General features: G+C 40.8%; 1 protein-coding gene across 2 annotated transcripts in view; it reads left to right on the forward strand.

Annotated features, from left to right (window-relative positions):
* Positions 1-1,810: 1,810 nt before the first annotated feature.
* LOC141774207 (phosphofurin acidic cluster sorting protein 2) overlaps positions 1,811-21,168 on the forward strand; it is a 56,986-nt gene continuing 37,628 nt past the window's right edge. Inside the window, exon 1 of one of the 2 annotated variants that reach the window (XM_074646641.1) lies at positions 1,811-2,211. In XM_074646641.1, the coding sequence (XP_074502742.1) occupies positions 1,970-2,211 (242 nt within the window). In that variant the 5' untranslated portion in view covers positions 1,811-1,969. The remainder of the gene's footprint in view (positions 2,212-21,168) is intronic. The other variant, XM_074646640.1, reaches the window with a different exon arrangement.

Here is a 21,168-nt window from a genome sequence, read left to right on the forward strand (position 1 = left end):
CAGTCAGCGGATTTCACAACACCTGCATTATGAGAACAATGACTGAATCAAATAGGAGTTGTCATTACGTGATTGGAGATTGATGATGAATCATGAAAAACACATACCAAAGCAGGTCCTGCCCACTTGAAACTTTACAGTGAAAGTTTTTAGATTTGTTTTGTTTGGGAATTGCAATTTAATGGTTATTAGCAACACAACCATGCACAACAATATCCACCAAGTGTTTATTGTCTATAGGTATTGTACAGCCTTTTCATTTTCATAACGAAAAAGCCCCAGGAAAACAACTGTTTGTTTTTACTGATGCTTATTGTTTTTATAATTCGCCTTTGCTACTGTACACTGCACATTTCCCTACTGTGGGACTAATAAAGGAATATCTTATCTTATCTTATCTTAATGTCATTGTTTGTTAACAGTAAAACAACTATTAACTAAGTTGAATAAATCAATTTACCCTTTATAAAATATGGTTATTGTAAGTGTTACCAGTAGGCATACATGTGGTTACAATTTGAAATCCTTTCATTTCAATACAATATAATATAATACAATACACCTTCTTTATTTGTGTGAGAACATTTTGTCTCAAATATGGCATGTTTGAGTTAATATACTAATCTGTATACAAAGTGATTCTAACTTTTAGAAGGTTTTTTGTTCATACTTTATTTCGAAAGTTCAATATTTTCCCCAAAGGATAACCATGCTGCCTTTATAAAAAACTAAATATGTTTTTGGGGGATTCATCTCAACCTTTATGAAATCAGTTTTATAATATTTAATAGTTTATTGATGTTGTGTGTATTTTTGTTCTCAAGTATGGTTATTATGAAATATGTTTATACTCGGCGAAGATTGTCTGGAACCGCAGGGATGCAATCCTAGTGTTTCTGTGTTCGGTTGATGTATTTGCTTCCTAAAGAAGGGGATCAGCCTGTTTAAACTGCTAAATGTCAGCATTTAAAGAAAAATTATTAGAGAGATATCATATATAAAGAACCTCAAAGAGGTTTAGCGATTTAACTGACATGAACATCAGACAACAACACAAATCAGCATAAATATTTCATAGTATAAAAATAATGTAAAAAAAAAAATATATATATATATATATATACAACAAAAATCGCTGTCTGATTTTATTATGTTCATGCCCATTCTTCTTTATTATCAACTTTATAACTCCTCCCCCTTCTGCAGGAAGGACAGCTGAAAACATCGGACACTGAGTACAAATATAATATCAATATCATGTGCAATACTACTTTTTACATTCTCATGTGCAATATCACGGTTCATTGTGTGCAATATTAATGTCCAACATGTGCAATATTACTTATTTTTCTGTTTGTTAGCTTACTTTACCTTTTTTATTTTACTTATCTTATCTTATTTACTCATTTTACTAAATGTATCTTACTTAATTGTTATTCTATTAAGCACTGGTGATAGAAATAGTATTTTTTTTATTTGATACACTTGAACTTGTTGTTATTGTGTTGTATTTTTGAGCAATCTCTGGCACAAGAATTTCCTTCGGGATTAATAAAGTTCTATCTTATCTTATCTTATTTTATCTTATCTTATCTTAATTCGTAGAGCCAACAAACATGATGGAGGAGTGAAGATGAACAATGCTATAACACTTAGCTGGTTATCTCCTGTAACATTACTGCATTCTCCTGTAAGTATGTGTATCCTACTAATCTTTACATATGTAAAGTGAGTATATCAGTGTGTTGATAGTAGAGATGTCCCACCCTGTAGCAGCAGAGACGTGCTGCCCCCTATCAGATCAGTGCCATCATGCCCCGCCCCGCCTATCAGCATCTCCAGTCGGTGTAGAGGAGCAGTGAGTCTGGAGGAGCAGCAGCAGGCAGAGACACAGCGGCTCCACAGCGGCCCCGCGTACCGTCCTACACTCAAGAGCTGCTCTCCACCACCCAGGCAGGCAGTGGAGGTGATGATGGCGGCGGCTGTAGAGAGAGGAGGCGTCCGGGCCGCTTTCCTGAACCCGAGCAGCGGCGGCGGCGGTGGACCAGCACCGACCACAACTCTGCTCCCCACCGGAGGAGCGTTATCCGGGGCTGTGGTCCTGGGCTCGGGCTCCGGCTCCGGCTCCGGGGGCAGCAGCAGCATGCCTGTACCCATGAACCTCTTCGCGACCTGGGAGATAGACCGATCATCCCCCAGCTGCGTGCCCAGGTAACGTTAACTATGTTAGCGTTAACAAATACCACATCATGTGTACAAATCACCATATTGTTTAAATAACGTTGGACAAACAACGCCCCTCGTTGAGTGTAACGTTAGAGCTGCCACACATTATCACAACACTGCTGGGCTGGCTCACTAGCATGGTGGCTAATGCTAATGCTAACTAGCTAATAGCACTGCCGTTAGAGTTAACTAGCAAGGTGGCTAATGCTAATGCTACCTAGCATATAGCACTGCCGTTAGAGTTAACTAGCAAAGTGGCTAATGCGAATGCTAACTAGCAAGCTAACTAGCATGGTAGCTAATGCTAATGCTACCTAGCTAATAGCACTGCCGTTAGAGTTAACTAGCATGGTGGCTAATGCTAACTTGCAAGCTAACTAGCATGGTGGCTAATGCTAACTAGCATGTAGCATTGCCGTTAGAGTTAACTAGCAAGGTGGCTAATGCTAACTAGCAAGCTAACTAGCATGGTGGCTAATGCTAACTAGCTAATGGTGTTAAGAGTTCCTCTAATGTTTCTAAATTTGACTCAAAATCTTTGTTTTGTTTTTTATAATAACGAGGCATTGTGATAAATTGACAATGCTTAAATGTCTAATGCACATCAATATTAAAGTGTAAGTGTGTAATTGTTAATTTTATTCCAACCGTTATGATAAGTAGGTAACAAAAGTTAAGCTAACTAACGGTTAGTTTAACTGCATGTCTTCTGCTTTGTGGCTCTACGTTGGTAAAGCTTTGCAGTTATATTACATTTCCCTTTTGTTCATGCATGCAGGCCTGTGCTTGAACTGATTTAAGGAATGCATTGCCACCTAATAGCAACATAACTATCTATAAATATACAGTGACATGAATGCCGTTCGTCTCATAGAGACTAGCCTAGACATCCTTTTCATCCTTAAGCAGCAGTGTGTGTGTATGTCTGGTGCAACAGCTGCATAGCCATTTGTAGTCCATATCATTTTCATGTGTTATTGGCTTTGTTTAATGTTGGTGTTCAGATACCTCTCTGTAGCTCAGTCTTGGCTGTGCACACAGAGCCATAAGACCAACACAACCACTCATAGTGTTGACAACAGCAGCTGACACAAGGAGAGTTAACTGCTTTGATTGTCACTTTTTGTGTATGCAAATTTACTCTGCATTGTCTTTGTGTTATTCTGTTTAAGTATAGCAGCAATATCCAGTAATACTCTGCATCAGTATTCATTGTCACAGCGAGCAGGCACTGACTGCTGCCACCTGACCAGAAACCTCTCGGGAGCTGTGGGCACATTAATCAGCTTTGACCTAGATCTGTTCCACTCATTGGGAGAGAAGTGGGCTTTGCAAGGGGAGGGTTTCCTCCACAGTCGATGGTGCTTGTGCATATGTGTGGTTTGCCTGCTGCCACTTTAGTGCCTGCAAGAGTATGCAAGTGTCTGTGGAATCATAGCATGCGGAAAACATGGATAATTTACAGTGATGATGATCTCTGTTTGAATGTTGTTCTGTTTTATCTGTGGCTGCTGATTTGAAGCCAACTAGAATGAGTGAGAATTCGACAGCTCACTACTCTTTTTATTGTAGTCCCTTTTCTGAAAATATGATTTTTTATTTTAGCTCAATAAGAATTTGTGACCCTGATCTCACATCTTCCATGACAAAAACTGATCATTGATGTTTGTCTCTAATGTCTCAGGTTTTAGCTCTTTTCATGGACATAAATAGATAAAACTGGCGTATTATACAAGTAACTACAAGTTCTGATAAGTGTATCCATAAAATTTTAAGACTACTGGCTAGCGGAGAAAGCATGTCAGTGCATTTATAGAGCGTGCCATACATGGCACATTGATTTCCCACATTTCTGCCGCTACACTATGTGCTCTCTCTCTATAGTAGAGATGTAGGATGACACACAAGGTGCTGTATTAAAGATGAATAAGGATGAGCGTGACAATGGATTATTAATGAGGCCCAGCGTAAAGTCACCAGTCATTGTCCAGCACAAGACTGCTGCAGTAGCTGCCTGACACAAGTCTTTTGTTGTTGTCTTGGTTATTTGTTAGATCTGATATGTAATGGAGTAGAAGTGATAATCAAGTATGACAGAATTGTTATTTAGGCTACAAAGTCTTATAGTTTTTGTTTGACATGGTGGCTTGGAGTTGCAGTGCTCACAGCCATTAATTTGCCAAGCCTATTTCTGCCTTCTTTGTTTTTAGACCACTTATCCTAGACTGGTGTGAAAGGTCTTGCATGGAGCCCAACCCAAGGCCTGTTTTGGGGATTCTGCCTTGGCATGCTTTCAGGGGCTGGGCCATTTTGTGTGCAGCTGTTTGCTCCTCTACTAGCCTTTAGCAAATGTGAGTGTCCAGCTAAGTGGCACGGTTTCAAATAAGGGCATAGGGCTTTTAGTAATTGACTGTTTTTTATTGTGGTACTCTAAAACATCACACACAGCTGTTGTTAATATGAATCTGTATTTTAAAAATCGATCATCCTCCTAAGCCCTACTGAAAGCAATGCTTAGGGGAAAATATTTTATTCACAATGGAAAATATGTTCAGTGCTTGTAGGCCCTCTCAGCATGGGATTATGGTTCCTTACAGTTTTGCTGTTGACACACCTATGGCACTGGGCCAATAAAGGACTAGGACATTTTCTAACTTTTTTTCTTTGCCTTTTCTTTTTAATGTACTATGACTATTACACAGGATCAAGCTAGATTCATAGAAATAGTTATTAGGGCTGTCAAAAGATACAAATATTCAATAGCGATTAATTGCATGATTGTCCATGCATAACTGCGGTTAATCACACATTTTTATTTGTTCAAAATGTACCTTAAAGGGAGATTTGTCAAATATTTAATACTCTTATCAGCATGAGAGTAGGCAAATATGCTTGCTTTATGCAAATGTATGTATACATTTATTATTGGAAATCAATTAACAACACAAAACAATGACGAATATTGTCAGTGTGCTGACTTGACTATGACGTGCCCAAAACTGCATGTGATTATCATAAAGTGGGCATGTCTGTAAAGGGGAGACTCGTGGGTACCCATAGAACCCATTTTCATTCACATATCTCGAGATTAGAGGTCAAGGGACCCTTTTGAAAATGGCCATGTCAGTTTTTCCTTGCCAAAATTTACCAATGGATTCCTCAGGTTTTCTAGTTTCATATGATACCCGCATATTCATTCTAGCTTTAAAACTGAGCCTGATACAACCTCCAAAAGATTGATTGCATTAATGCGTTAAAGAAATTAGTGACCTAAAACGATTTTGCGTTATTGTGTTAACTTTGACAGCTCTAGTTGTTATATCTTTTATTTGCACAATGACTCTTTTACTCTTGCACTTGTTATTATCGATTGCTTTCTATATCTATATGCTATCATAAACTGGCAGATAAAATTTTATTGCTGTGTGTGATACAGTATTTGACTGGGTTTTACCCGCCAGACAAGTGTTGTCCCTCCGTAACAGGCCTGCTGGAACAGTTGGATTGTTTTTATTCCAGCACTCCCATGCCGCCAGTCTGCCACCCTCCAATGTTTCTAATACCATGTGGTATTACTGTTGCAGCTTATTTCTTATAAGCTGAGTTTTTTCTTCTTGTGTTAACCATCTTCTAAGTGTCTGGAGGGTGCGCTGGGAGCAGAGAGCTTTTAACCTGCCATTTCCACATTTCACCCACAACAAATTGCTGACCAATGCTTTGGGAATGTTGCTGAAAAATCGAAGACAGCTAAGGGTTTAAAGGCGCAGGAATACAGTATACTAGGGGTTTAGTGGCCTGCTCGGGAATCCAAAATGACCCGCATATCTATGGCAAGGCAGGCATTTGTTGAGAATTTGCAGGAATGACACTAATGCAGAGTTCAAGACGGTGCTATGTTTATCTACTAACGATAAAGAATGTGTAGCACCATGTGAGGGTTGGCCTCTTACCAAGTTCAAAGATCTTTTACAACTTGGTGTCAAAAGTTGTGACCTTTATCCTCATCACTAACATGATGGGAGCAACCAAGCAATTTTGTCATGTTTGCCATGCAACCTAGCCAGGCGTCATTGTTTCCAAAATGGTAGGGAAGTTGTTATGGTTACCAGTTAACAACTGAATGAAAAATGTTTTCAAGCTCTGGAAATATTTTAGCATTTTCAGTCCATGGTATTTTTACTCCAAATATGTGTCTGTCTTTTAAGTTTCACTATCTGGGTTCAGAGAGGTGAAGATATCTCAGGTTTTCTCACAGGCTATAACATCAACAACATCTTTCCCCTTTCCTCTGACGTTTATCTTGGGTGAGCAGAGCATCCTTCTTTCTGTCTGTTTGATTCGTGTGAGTCCTGAGATGACCTTATTCTCTCGTGAGTGGAACAGCCCTATCTGGATAGTAATTGAGTGTACTCTGCAGGCTCTGGTCAGATGTTTGAGTCTTCTGCCCCAATTCTGTGTATTGGCTCAAATTTGATGTGTGCTGTCTGTGTATGTCCGCAAATACATAAGAAAAACGAAAACAAACTCGGGCTTCGACTGGAGTGACATTATTGTGTCCTCTTTGTTCTAGGTCAATGAATATGAAGCCATCAGCCCTAAGTGTTTACATATACCTTATGCTGTGATGCACACAGCTATTTATTATATCCGGAAGGTGGAATTGTTAGCGTGCAATCTCCAGTATCATCCCTGGCCTTAATCTCTTTGATTTAATGTCTAATTCTCTGTATGTTCATTTTAAACCTAAGATGAAACCATTAAATCGGGATACAAATAAAGGAGGCTCGTCGGTCAAATAAGATGAGCTTACTGTCCCCTTTCACCTCCTCGCTAACCCCTCCATCTCAAGGCTCGGATATTGTTTCTCCTAGCAGGGGAGCTGCCGTAATCTGATTTCATAACAGGAAAAGAAGAGCCAGTAATCTGATGCTGCACACAGACACTGTCTGCTTAATCCCCGGCTTCCTTTTGCAATCATAAACAAGGTCCATCAGCCTTCTTCGGTGCCCTTCAGAATTGTGACACAGCACTCTGTGTCCGTCTGCGTCATGTTTACGATCTTTGTTCGGCCACGGCGACAGTGTTGACATCCGATGCAGAACGTGTAAGGCACAGAAATGTCACTGTTACTGTGATGTCAAAGTCAAACAGCTGCTCGGTCTCAAGGACAGTGTCACATTTTGATTATACTGTTCCTCTCGTACTCAATGAGAGTTTTTAACATGTTTTATGCTGATTGGTTTTTGGGCTGTACAAGAATAATCCAGTTACTCTTCCTTAGTTGGAACACACTTATTGAAAAATGATCCACTGTATTAAATGTTGTTGAAGTACTAAACTCCTCTTACATTGACGAGTTACACCTACAGCTAATTGACATTATATCAATGCCCCAGAGCCACATTACAATAAAAACATTTGACTTCAGTGACTGGAGTTAGGGAAGATATCCATACCATGGATAAATGAAAATACTTGAACGCATCATAATATAACTCAGTGGAAACTCTGTTGATGTTACTAGCTCCATTATTCAGCCAAGTTGGACTATGCTGCCCACCGGCTGCTAACAGCTAACATTATTAGCTCTCGTCCTGCCGATTTCAACAGAGTTGTTGTTCATAATGTAGCATTATCAGGGAAAAATAGGGTGCGCCCCTCAGGTGTATAAGCGCCACGCTGTTGAGCGCTTTCTTCCGTTTTTTACATGATACAGTGTGCGTATGGCATTACATCATTGTGGATGCATGAATCTATAGTCACAGAGGCAACCAGGAACCTATTCTCGATTCCCATCCCTAGGCCGTTTTCCCTATCCGCCAAAGTGGCGGATGGCCTGATAATTTGACCTGCCACTGCCAACAATTTACCCGCATTTGGTGGGTGGCGGGAGGAAATTGTCTTTTTTTTAGGTCCCTCTTAAAATGCATTAAGTTTTGGAAATTAAATAAGAACGGGTTTAGTTCCCTTTTGTGTGATGGTATCCTTGAATAAAACCAGTCCTAACTCATGCTCCACCATGCTGTTCACACACTTTGCTAACAGTAGATCAATCAGCACCTTCTCTCCCCTCTTTTTCATGCTCACTCCCACTGCCTGAAATGTGTCAAAATTCACTTGGTTTCCTTCCCTGCCTTCCTGGAGGAGGAGGAATTTCCTTGGGAAACATTTCACATTCCTAGCGACTAGAGAACTGCTGGTGCAGCCGAAGCCATGCCGCCGTGCTCTGTCCTCAGCCCCCTTTTGTATTCCGTTATTGACCAACTACCTGCTCTCGAGGAGGGAGGACAGGATTGGAGCTGTGGATTGCCCACCCTGTGAAAAGTTTTGCTGAACTGGCTCAGAGCTTCACAGTGAACGGTGAATGTGCTGAATGCTCATGTTGAATTCCTCACAAAGGGAAGAAAGGTTTGTTTCCCCCTGCCTGGACCTCTGAATGGGAGAAAGGCCAGATTTGTGTGTGGGTGGATACCGGGGTCTCTGCTAGTGAAGAGATCCAACTTCCTGATCCAACAAGTGAGGCAAGGGAAACTGTCCTCTGACACAGGGAGGATCCTGTCAAAATAATCACTTTGGGGACAATGTCTCTCAACTCATTTCTCTCTTGTTCTTGCTCTACTTATTTCCCACCTCTCCCATTCAGGCATTTCCTGAGCTGTATGTGCCAGCAGCAACACGGAGAACATTGTTTCAGATACAAAACACTGTAGTGTGGATGAATGAGAGCACATGACACACTATTTGAAAACATGAAACATATTCATAATAGCAGTCAGAGCTCCTGTGCTGCAGAATCTACTCTTGTAAACAAACACAGGTAGGGGTGGATTACTAAATTATTCAAAATGAAATGGTAAAAAGCTATGTGTAGCTATGTTTATCCCCCAGAGTCACATTTTTTACTGACAAAATCTCATAATTATTGCAAGCCCTTCTCATAGACCATTTCTTTAATCTCATTGCTGTGTTCATAAACCCAATGGAAATGTAGCTTTGTCTTGGCTAAATAATATCCTGAGAAAATCATCAACACTTTGCTGTGTGATCGAGGACATAACAGTCCCTGGAGTGTCAACTCTCAAATAGCATTGAGCTAGATGCCCTGCCCACTTGTCTAATCACAGATTAAGGAGTCTGAACTATCTGTCCTCTTTCTGTTCATGTCCCTTTGCTCAATTAGCCTACACTATAATTGTGCCACTCTTCTCGTCTTCTGTGCAAAAACTCCAAGGGTTTTAATGGTTTCATGGACAAAAATTAGGCCCAGCTCTAGACTAAAATTAAATCTAATAGATATAGAATAGATAAAAATGTTGGTCTACACTAGACCGTGTCCTAGCACACCAACATTTGCTTACTAAGTTAGCAAGTTGAAGTTTGTCATGACTGTTTGGTAGCAGCTGCACAGGTTCTTACTGAACTCAGACATTGTTGTCAAAAGTAATGTTACATAGAATGTAAAGGTGAAATTAGAAAGTTGTACACTTCTTAGCACAGCTTGCGTTCACATGCTCATATTGTTGGGATACGCCACCGCAGAAATGGCGACTTGTTTACTTCTGGTATTTCCCCGGATTCGTGTACTGGGTCCCTTAATGCTTATCCATCCATCCATCCATCTGCAACCGCTTATCCCGTTAGGGGTCGCGGGGGGGCTGGAGCCGATCCCAGCCGACATTGGGCGAAGGCAGGGTACACCCTGGACAGGTCGCCAGTCCATCGCAGGGCAGACACATAGAGACAGACAACCATTCACGCTCACATTCACACCTACGGGCAATTTTAGAGTCCACAATTAACCTAACCTGCATGTCTTTGGACTGTGGGAGGAAACCGGAGTACCCGGAGAAAACCCACGCTCACACGGGGAGAACATGCAAACTCCACACAGAAGGGTCCCAAGCCGGATTCGAACCTGCAACCCTCTAGCTGTGAGGCGCCAGTGCTAACCACTGCACCACCGTGCAGCCCTCCTTAATGCTTATCCAGAAATACAATTTTGGGAACAACTGGAGTTAATTTTACTGCTTTAAATGCTTCTGAGTCTGCCATACTATGAAGCGTTGCACGAGGGAACTTTGGATAATTAAAAATATTGGGATTCTCAGTAGGAAACATCAGATTATCATGCTGTTTGACTCGCACTGGTTAGCTGTTGGACATTTTCCATTCCGACTGGGGCCTGTCTGAACTAACCAAGAGAAAAGACGACTGTCTTTTTTTTAAAGCTCTATTGCACAGTCTCTCTTTTGTGTTTGACAGTCTGTACTTCCTTAGAAATGATCTCCCTCTCTGTCTGTCCTGATTAAGGAATCGTGTCTCTGTTGATTTCAGTCTTGGTGTTTCTTGTGAGACGAAAGCTTTCCATCGCTACAGCAGCTCTCTTCAAATTATAGTGTGTTTGTTATTTGGCAGGGTACTGTTAGCTTTTGTCATTTCTCTGGCCTAATTAGCCTCACCTTGGCATCACACTGATGTTAGAAGTACTACTGCATGGATACAGAGAAAAGCAACGTCTGTATATCGAAACTCTGGAGAAACTGGAACTCGGCTACATCCAGCACATTAGTCATTTGGACATATTAAGCCAGGGGGAATGGACTGGGAGGAGAAGGTAGAAAGCATTTTCGGGCTGCCAGTGGTCATTGTTCATCTCAAGAAATAGTGCAAAAAAACTATATTTTCATGCACCAGCTGTTTTATCAGCAGCATTAGTGGATATTACAGCAATAGACGCACGTGGCAATGCATTGTTTGTTTATTAAGTATCCCTCCTCCTGGGAACTTTTAGCATTTTATATCACTTTATCATCAAAAAAAAAAGCAGAATCATATTTGCTGATGCTGACCATTGTACAGCTATTGATTGCACAATCCCCTGTTCACGGTGGCCCTTCATTATTCTTTCTCGAAGTGTTGTCGACATCGCAGAAAATAGTTTTGAGTCGGCGTACAGAGTTGTTGATGGCCTGTTTGTCAGCTGCAGCATCATTAGCCCAGATAACCTTGCTCTATTGCTTCTTAAAGCTATATTTTCTAATCTTGATTGCTCATACTTCCATATCATGTGCAGTTACCTCTTTAACATAGAACTAAATACAGATGCATGACAACTTGTTGGCAGACTTACAGGCAGATGAGGCCGAGGGTGTCAGGCCTATTTTGTGTAAAATCTCTGATCAATGATGAGAGCAGAAGGACGGATATGATCGTGGTTGCTGCAAGCGTTAAAGGGCAGACTTAATCCCATCTGATGCTAATCAGACTGAGGCACCATATGGCAGTATGAAATATGTATAGTAAACCTGAATAGATCCTTTTGATGAAATGTCAGCAATGTGTAAATTTAACTCAAAGGGAGCATCTAGTTTTGCTGTTTCACACCCTCTAGTGGGATTAGTTATAGTCTTTGCCATCTTATATTTCTAACAATAAGTATGTTTTGATCTATTCAACTAGATTTTAGCCAAGATGTGATTCTGATGTGTAAAAGCTCACAGGGGTCAATGCAGAGGTCTGGCAGGCTTTCCTAAACATCCTTTTCATTGTATTTTCATCCTTGCCCAATCCAGTTTATTCATCAGTTTTTTTTTAAAGGCCCTGAAACACCAAGCCAACGGTTGGCCGTCGGTCAGTTTGGGGCCGTTGGTGAGCGTCTGACGGCCTAGTTTGTTTGGTGTGTCCCGCACCGTTTGCCCTAACCTGCCCGTTTTAGAGGTTTTTCGGCCTCTTCAGCGTGATGAATTGGCAGCGCCCCCCGCGGTCGGTGAGAGAAATCACTCTGATTGGCTGTTCAGCTTAAACGAATCAGTGCAGGAGAAAAGAAACGGACGTGAGGAAAGCAAGCCTACGAGTAAAGTCAAGAGGAAAAACACAGAAGGCTGTTCTCATTTTTCATCTTCATCTCATCATTCCAATACACAGATATTTTCACAACAACATGACCATCTGGAATGAAGTTAAGTGGTGAGTGAGAGGGCAACTTTTTGGCCAAGACAAAGGCAACGTGAGGTGACTCAACGGGCGGCCTTCGTTGCTGCTAATTCTTTGATGTCGGGTTGGTGTGTCCCCAGTTTAGGATGAATAATTTTCAGTGATTTTAGTAAAAAGCTTACATAAGCAAGCTATAAATACTAACCCTGACATACTCTGCACACATTTTTATGCTATTTTGCAATTCAAAATATTTCCTAATAAGTAAGTCTTCACAATGAAGGCTGAAATGGAAAATCAGTTATTTTGCTCAGCACAGAGCAAAAAATGTCATTATTATTCATCCATCTCTGGCAACAAAGTCACTGTACTGCAATTTTTTTAAATTGACAGGAAACTGCCTTCATAATATCAGTGTGTCTAGACTTTATAACCCTGTAAATAAATAGTCATGTGTCCTGTTTGTTTTTAAACACTGGTTTGTATTTACCTGGTCAGTAGGTCAGATGGAGAGATTGTTTTAAACAAGGCTTTGCTCTTGAGCTTTTGATCCTACCAGTAGACTCCACCAGGCAAAGGACTCTTCCTGCCAGGCAGACCATCCACCTTAATAGGATTTTATAGCTCAGCCATAACCTTGTCAGTAGCTATGACCCTCACAGGATTCACCTGTACCTGTTGGACTGGTTACTGTAAACTCATTAGGAAGTCATTGGATGCAGCAGGCATGAAGTTGAAGGCCATCAGTAAGAGGCCATACTGTAGGTTACTGTAGTTAAACCGATAAGATTGCCGTTTTCTGCATGTTAGGGAGATATCGTCTGTCATGTTACCCCCTGTTATCATGTACTGTAGCTGAGGTTGTCAAGGTGTCTTACTTTGGCTCCTCTGAGTTTGCCTGTAAACATGCCATGTCTGGTCTGATCTTGTCATGCATGGCCACTACAAACATGGGCCTGCTGACCTCATCAGTTTGCGGTCAGGGCTGAACAAAAGAGCTGTTTAGCACTGCGAAAACCGCAAACAAAGGATGACAGCCATGTACTGAGTTCCTGAAAATGATTGTGAGATCACTGACTGAGGTAATGAATGCAGCACAGGGTTGTAATTGGTATCAGAGAGGCTGAAGAGTTGAGTCCGATGAACCACAGTGGGATCGTGTGTATCTTACATTTAAGACTACTTCGTCTGTTAATTTGGTTTGGCTCCAGTTGAACTGGGAGACGCTCTTTTTCCCAGCGTGTGCTTGACTTGATGATGAAACATGGGGACAGGTTCACCCCATTCTTGCGTTTCCTGGTGTCACAGCAAGCTTTTTTTCCCTTACCTCGAACAAGCCTTTTTCTTCTGCCCCATATTTCTCAATAGGAAACATACACAACGTGCTAGCACACCCTTCATTATCAGAGAAAAGTCTTCTACCACCCACACAACAAGAGCGCACTGGTCAGACCTCTGATTCACACTTCACAGACATAAATCTCTTTTTCAAATGGGAGTTTGAGGGAAAGCGCAAGCTTAAATCACTAAACGGAAACAAAATCTGGCACTGAGCTCTAATGCACCAGCACTGTGTAGTATTACATAAAATGTGCTGGTAATCCCGACAACAGTCAGATTCAGCCATAGCTCTGGGGAGCCTCATGACCACAGAGTTCACAAAAACCATATTATAGAGTATTATGACAGATATGAGTGCAGCTATTACGTCCTCTTCTCTCGCATTCTGGGAAACAACCGGTTCATCTGCTCCAGCTCCCCAGTCTATTTTTCTTTTCATAACACGTCCCTCAGGGTGGTTTCATACCTGAGTGATGACACCTGTCCTGTCCTGCCTTCCCGTTGCACCAAATCGCTCCATTGCACCTCACGTGTCTGCACCAGCTGGCCCCACAAAGCTATAATCCATCCTAGCAATGACTTGACAAAAACTACATGTTGAATGAGGGATGTTAAAAGGCTAAAGGGATGTTGTGTTGCTGTGTCTTAATTACCAGAGCCAGATGGAATGATTTCTGCCAGCCCTCCACTGTTCGCACCAGTATTCAGTAAAAATTACCATTTCTTCAAAGTCTTGTGAAGAATAATTTCACCTTTTAACAGCTTAGTGCCATTCGCTCCTAATGGATCATGATAGGGCCGCAACATATATAATTTATTTATGATTGATTAGTCTTTGGACTACTTTTTTCAACTAAACAATTGATCTTTCTAATATTTAAATTGTAAAAATTACTGACAAAAATCGATTCACCTGTGTATCGCGATTCTTTTTATAACGATTTTGAAAAGGATTTTTTTTTCATTCCAGAATCAATATTTATATATATATATATATATATATATATATATATATATGGAAGTTATTGCTTTTATTATAGCCGCGCGACAACATAGTCAGGCCCAAAATCTTTGAAATTTTGGCCAAAAACTGATTTTTTTCGACTTCAATTTCGTCTCTTAGGAACTTCAAATTTGGTATGATGGTTGACATTGTGGTCTAGTTATGTCTTTTGTGGGTTAGAAGTCCAGGGTGGCCACATTTTTTTTTTATTTTTTTTATTTAAATTTTTTAAATTTTGGCCAAAAACTTTGATACACTGACATTTATGTTAAATACAGTCAAATGGAGCTGCCCATGGATGTATAAAGAGAACGGAGCTGACGGGGAATACTAGCGACGGACTTGGCGAAGTTAGCGGAAGTATACACATGTGACTACGTCATCTTCAAAATAAGGGAACTGTATATACAAAATACATATATGGAAATGAGATTGATTGGATTATATACATTTTTCCTGTATCAATTTAGATATTTTTAAAATTAAAAGTCTTAAACTTTTTCCCATGGTCTAGTGTTAAAAGAGTCAACAAAAATCGCAATAAATCATAATATCGAATTGGCACCCAAGAATTGTGATAGTATCGAATCGCGAGATAGGTGTATCGTGCAGCCCTGGTTATTGGTGCGTAAGGTTTGACAAGGAAGTTGGTCATGTAGATGTAGTTTGGCTAAAATATGGCTGTTGGAACACAGTGAGCATACAGATGACGGGCGGAGGCTTTTTTTTAGGGCATTTATGCTGCAGGCGGGGCAACCTTTTTGACAGACACCTTTCAAGCCTACAGAGGTTTAGTGTTTGATGCTCACAATATTTAAGCCTATGTCTACACAACATTGAAAGAGCTCTGTTTAGCTTAATCACACAACTTCTGGTCAGGCTTTAAGCTGCCGACTCATTTAAAAATATTTTGTATTGTGTTGTGGTTAATGAGTGCACACCATCTGTTGTTTTGCATTATGAGAATTAATGCCTGATGTGAAATTTTCATTGTTACAACTACAGAAGATTAAAGGATATATTTGTAATTTTTGTATTAATGCCGACCTCTGACATTCAGCAATGTGTTGGCATCAAAAAGTAAAAACAGACACAAGACTTGGTCCCCCTTCAAGCCAATGACTGTGGCTTTGCAAGCCATCATATGAAGGTTGCTTTCTTATCAAAGGTCTGTTTGATTTCAGTCTTATTTAGCTGTTTTTAACCTTTGAGTTCTGTTCTCATCGTGACCATTAGGTTGTGAATCGCACATAAACAAAACAGTCACAGAAATCCGGTGTTTCCAAATGAATAGCTTCCTCTTGTTCTTTGTGTACCCATGGTCACAGCCTCTTCCTCCTCCTTCACTGGGAGCTTGAGAAGATTTCATTCAGGGAATTAAAGCCCAACCAGCATATGGCCATCTGGCACACATAACCAGATATTTGGGGGCTAAAATAGCTTTTGCATGCAAGCCTAAGTGCTGGCTAAGCTCTTATGGCACATCCTACTGTGTGAACTTCTTAAAACCGATCCATTCAGTCCTTTGGATTTGTCTTCATCACTCATAAAGTAGATAATATTCGAAAGTTAATTTCGCTGCTTCTAAATTACCTACCATTGTTCTCATTATTACTTCTCAGTTCCCTCTTTAGCCATAGTATTTTGCAATCTCCATTTCTTTCTACAGTCTAAAAAATTGTGAATTTGAAACCAAAAAGGCAAAGATGATTTATTTACGTGGGTGATGTGGGTATGGATTTGAGAATGCAGGGCTTTGTTTTGTGCCTTTTCTGTTTGTTTACAAATATGATGGAAAGGCTATGAGTAAAATGACAAAAATAAAGAAGGAAAACTTGCATGTATTGTTGCCTGATCAAATCTCAGTAGTTCCATAGGCTTCACCGTGAATAGATTTTTTCTTGTAGGAGAATGAAATATTCAGAAGAAGTAGCTTTTAGACCAGCGAACCCTTTATTTGGATTAAATTATGCAACTAGACATGAACAAATAATAGTGTTATGAAAGAACAAAGTGCTATGGTTTTCCTCAGCAAGAACCATGACTAGAGAGAAAGGGTTTTTTGTCAGTCTCCCACATACATACAAGCCAGCACCATACACAGCTTCCTTAAGAATTTCATGCAGAGCATTATATTCAAGCATGCTTTATTAAAGGAATGTGACCGCCTTCACATCTCAAACAGAGAATACGAGAAATACCACATTGAAAGCACTAAAAGCATGACTTGAAGTCTTTTAATTCTCTAGCTTGGAAGCCCCCCAGCACATACCAAACATAGACAGTGTCTTTTTCATTCAGCCCTCTGTTACATCACTCATCCTCCATCCTCCACTTCCCCCCTGCTTTGTGCCTCTGACAATTGCTGTGCAGTGATCCGAGGGCATGGACCTGGCAAAACATCAACTAGAATGCTGACCGCGGGGAAAAGAATTACAAAAGTGTGTTTTTGTTTAGGCAGCATATCATTCAATTCAAAGGATTTGTTGGCCTCTCTCTCGGTGCCGTGCACAGTCATTTGTGAGCTATGAGCACCATGTCCATGTTTGCATGATAAAGTTTTCATGGCCCTATAAAGGTTAAGATCCCTGCTACTAATGCTTCGATCTTTCCAACTGAGACAAATGAGAACACAAGCATTGACACTCGCTTTGTGTAAGCAGCCATATCTCAACATAAGGCTTTGACTACTGTAGCTGCTGTCTCTTTGTACGCTCTTAAACTTAAGGGTGTTCCAATCACACGTTATTTGAGATGCCTCAGTCGCTGTAAAGTGGTCCAGAAATAGCATAGAGATAGCAGCCCCATGTACTCTTACACGCCAGCATATCTTGGACTAATGGCTTTGAAGGATGTTGATGTAGACGGGATCTGTGTTGTTTGTTGACACCAGTGCAGAGAAGAAACACTCTTGACTGAGGTTGTGGTATCCATGTAATAGATGAAGTATTTTTTTAACATAGTAAGCTAGACTTTTTGAAACAAACAAGAATTGTCAATTGAATTGTTGCTATATGAGTTCCACAAGGCATTATCACTGTTGAAGCTTAAAATGTTTATATCTCTTAAAGCCCCCCTCCAGCCAGTGTAACTTCCTGTTTTTTGGTTAATGTTTATTCTCAAACTGAGAATTTCAGTCGTGGTTAATAGTCAGACATAATTCATTACCATGGCAACCAGATTACATCGTTTTTCAACCCAGTTTAGATGAATTTACTCTTTGTCAGACCACAAGTGACACAATAATTAGCGCAACACACCGACTCTCTCTCACTCGCTCTCTTCTTTACCGTCTCCTCCTGGCGAGGCAGCCGTCTGCCTGCAGCTGCAATAAGGAGCCACACCGCCGTACGCCGGCCACAGCGCACCGGGAGACCAATAGACATGTTGCCGTGGTCCGCCGTTTGAAATGGAGTTTCGGGATGTTTTGGAGGTGCTCCTTCCACCAGCACCGGCCGCTCTTGCCTCAGCTCCCAGCACCGACACCGGGCTGCTCTGCAATTCGTTTATTTCTCTAACGGGACTTTTCTCTTGTTTTCTCTTGAGCTGAAAGTTGTGCGCTACCCATCGTCCGGACCTGTTAGAGCCCCGCAAACCTCCGGTATCGGCTTCATTCCGTTAATTTATCTCCCGCAGGAGGAGACGGTAAGGAAGCGAAGAGAGAAATAAACTTACTAAAGTAAGGTGGAGGAAACTAAAAAATTAAAACCCTCAGTTAGCCAATGCAATTAGTTGGGCTAGCTAACTACACCTAACTAGCTAACTAACTAGAAAGACAAACTGACAGAGTTATCGGTTTGCCGCTGCTCGGACACAAATGAGCATGAGTGCGCCTGCGCAAGCTTGGAGGATGACGTATGACCTGCAGCTTTTACCATATTCATACGTAATTTTTTCATACGACTATTTTAGCAACAACCCTTTTTTTTTTTTTTTTTTTACTTTGAGCACAAAATTAAGTTATTTGTCAAAGCAAACAGTGTGGCCAATCAACTTAGTCAGGAAATGACTCAAATAAATATGAAATATTATAGAAATGACAAAACACACTGGAGGGGGGCTTTAAAGATTTACTTTTTATAATATGAAGAGAGATCTGTGTGTGAATTTCCTCTTTTGACTTTTTAAAAACAAGCAATCAACACAAAGAAAGCTCTATGGTCTCAATGCCCTTGCCTTCATCTGAAATGATTATTCCCTCATATGCTTCCAGTCACATCTTCTCAGATCTGATGCAGAGTGCCTGGGGAGTTGATTTCAGATTTGGGGTTTACATTTTATAAACACCTTTTGATGTCAGTGTAATATAAACTGTCACATAAGCAGTCTCCAGACAGACATATCATTTTACCAAAGAGCCAAACTCAAAGCGGCGAGTGGCCGAAGCTTGGTGTCGCGCCAGAAGTTTTCTTTGAGACCCGACTCCAGAGGAACCTGTGTGAGGCCCCATGTGTGTGTGTGTGTGTTAAAGAAAGCCAGCCTGACTCAGGGGAGGGTGAGGTCAGAAAGGGGCTAACAAAAAGGATTATTTGCTGTGCTGTGTGTGTGTATGTGTGTGTCTCTGGGCTGCCTGACTTCCACCCTGCTGTCCACCTTTAATCCACCTCCCGCAATTGATTTGGATTCCTCTGATGTTCCAGCCTCGCTTTAATACAGGCAGGCCAAGTTATTCAGTCTGCACTGGAAGGGAGAGAGAGAGAGAGAGAGACATGGCAACATGACCGTCTCCTGATTAAGTTGTAAAACACTGGTGTGTAATTTGATATGCAGGTGTAGTTGCACACGTGTATCACACATTCTTTTTAGCCTATCTTTGTCACTGGGGATTCAGTCAATTTAAAAAGCTTTATACTTAAGGCCCTGTCTACACGTTTACAGATATTTTTAAAAACAGATATTTTCTTCAAGGCTTTTAAAAACCTAGAAGAAATTGGCTGTGCTCCGGCTGGTGGGCGATGCTTGGTATTTCCTCAACTGATCTCAACATGGTTGCCAGGTCACAAACTTTCTCATTTTACAGCTAAACAGTACACTATAAGATGTTTCTGAAAACATTTGAGGAGAGAAATAGGCATTACAGTAACAGAATATTGGCTCATTTTTGATCAGCGCTGCCTAGTTTGACCGTTTGTTCAGAGCTCATGAGTGATTGACAGCTGCTCAGAGACGGCAGTTTCCAGCTCGGCTCTGACTGGTTGTTTTCCTCCGGTCTGTGAAATCTTGCTATTAGGAGCACCGGAAAACCCAGAGGTATCTTTTTTTTTTTTTCAGAATACCTGTCTCATGCACTAGTGTCAGGATATAGTGAACGTTTTATAAGAATAACTTTTTTTTTTATCTTATTTGCTCCATTTCTAACCACTGCAGCTTTAAGGGTCAAAGAATTTTGTTACCACCCTTCTCACTCCCTTTCCTTCAGCTTCATTACAGTCAGTTGGATAAATGTTATTGTTGGTGGGGGGCTGAGATTCCTGGTCGAACTGCATGACTGTCATCAATCTGCTGTCATCAACTGTCTCTTTACATGCATAAATGACGAAAGGGAGGTCATTCAGGTTTATGTCCGTAGCCGTTCTGAGTGCTCCAAACCTCGCCTTCAATCGCCCAAATGCACATTCAATCACCATTCGGCCTCGACATGTTCAATGTGTTCCCTGCTCTGGCTCCTGTGACTGTAACATTTTTCAAATGTAAAGTAAGAAATAGCAGTGCCAACAAAACGTAAAAAAACGGTAGCCAGCTATCTTTGTTATTGTTTCCGGCGCATGCTCATTACACAAAGCAACAATGGGCATGCACAAAATGAGGAGAGGACGTCATCGTTTCCCAAAGGCTCTGTTTTACTCGTCCACAACAGATACAATCATAAGTTTTAAAAAATCTGAACCTTAGAATTTAAAAAAAAATATATCCGTTTTTGTGACCCTGTCTGCGTGTAGACGAGACGCCAAAACATAGAGGAAAATATCCCTTTTTAGAAATATCTGTATACATGTAGACAGGGCCTTAGTGATGAAGTGTTAAACTTGTACCTCCCTGGAACTGTGAAAGCTTCAAATGTTTATTACTTTTCCTCCTGATGTCTTGTTGTTATTGCTGTAGATAAAATGGATGAAGCAGCCGAGATAAGATAATGCACCATCATGCCATATAACCCACAATCACAGCCCTCTTATCTAAAGCCAAATATTTGACCACAGCTGTTTGAGTGTCCTGCCTGATAAGTTGTTTTGTTTGTCCAGGGAAGATAAAAGTGAAAGGATTTGAGCGTAGCCTCAGGCGCACCGTCTGTGTTTCATAACTCGATGATTCCAGCAGAAGCTCTCAGTTCCTTTTCCATCTAATAATGATGATGTACCAACATTCATTGCTGCCTAGCTTAACTGATGTGGCACTGAAGGTACATCTTTTCATGTCCCTTTTCTAATAAGGAGTGAATTTAAAAGTCCTGGTGATTTGATTTTGTCATAGGGTTTCGCTGTTTGTTAATTTATTAACCTGCATAGTGCCTAGGTTAGGCCTTAATAAGGCAGTGATCGGCAGGTCAAGTAAATCATTATGTTGTCATGGCTATTTGCTTTGTGGGATACAGTAGCTATGGCTGAGGAGCTGTTCCTGTTACAGACCATTTCACAGTACTAAAATGTGTCTCAGTTTATTTCTTG

Source organism: Sebastes fasciatus, chromosome 9, assembly GCF_043250625.1.
Source record: "Sebastes fasciatus isolate fSebFas1 chromosome 9, fSebFas1.pri, whole genome shotgun sequence".
NCBI classification, from domain to species: Eukaryota; Metazoa; Chordata; class Actinopteri; order Perciformes; family Sebastidae; genus Sebastes; species Sebastes fasciatus.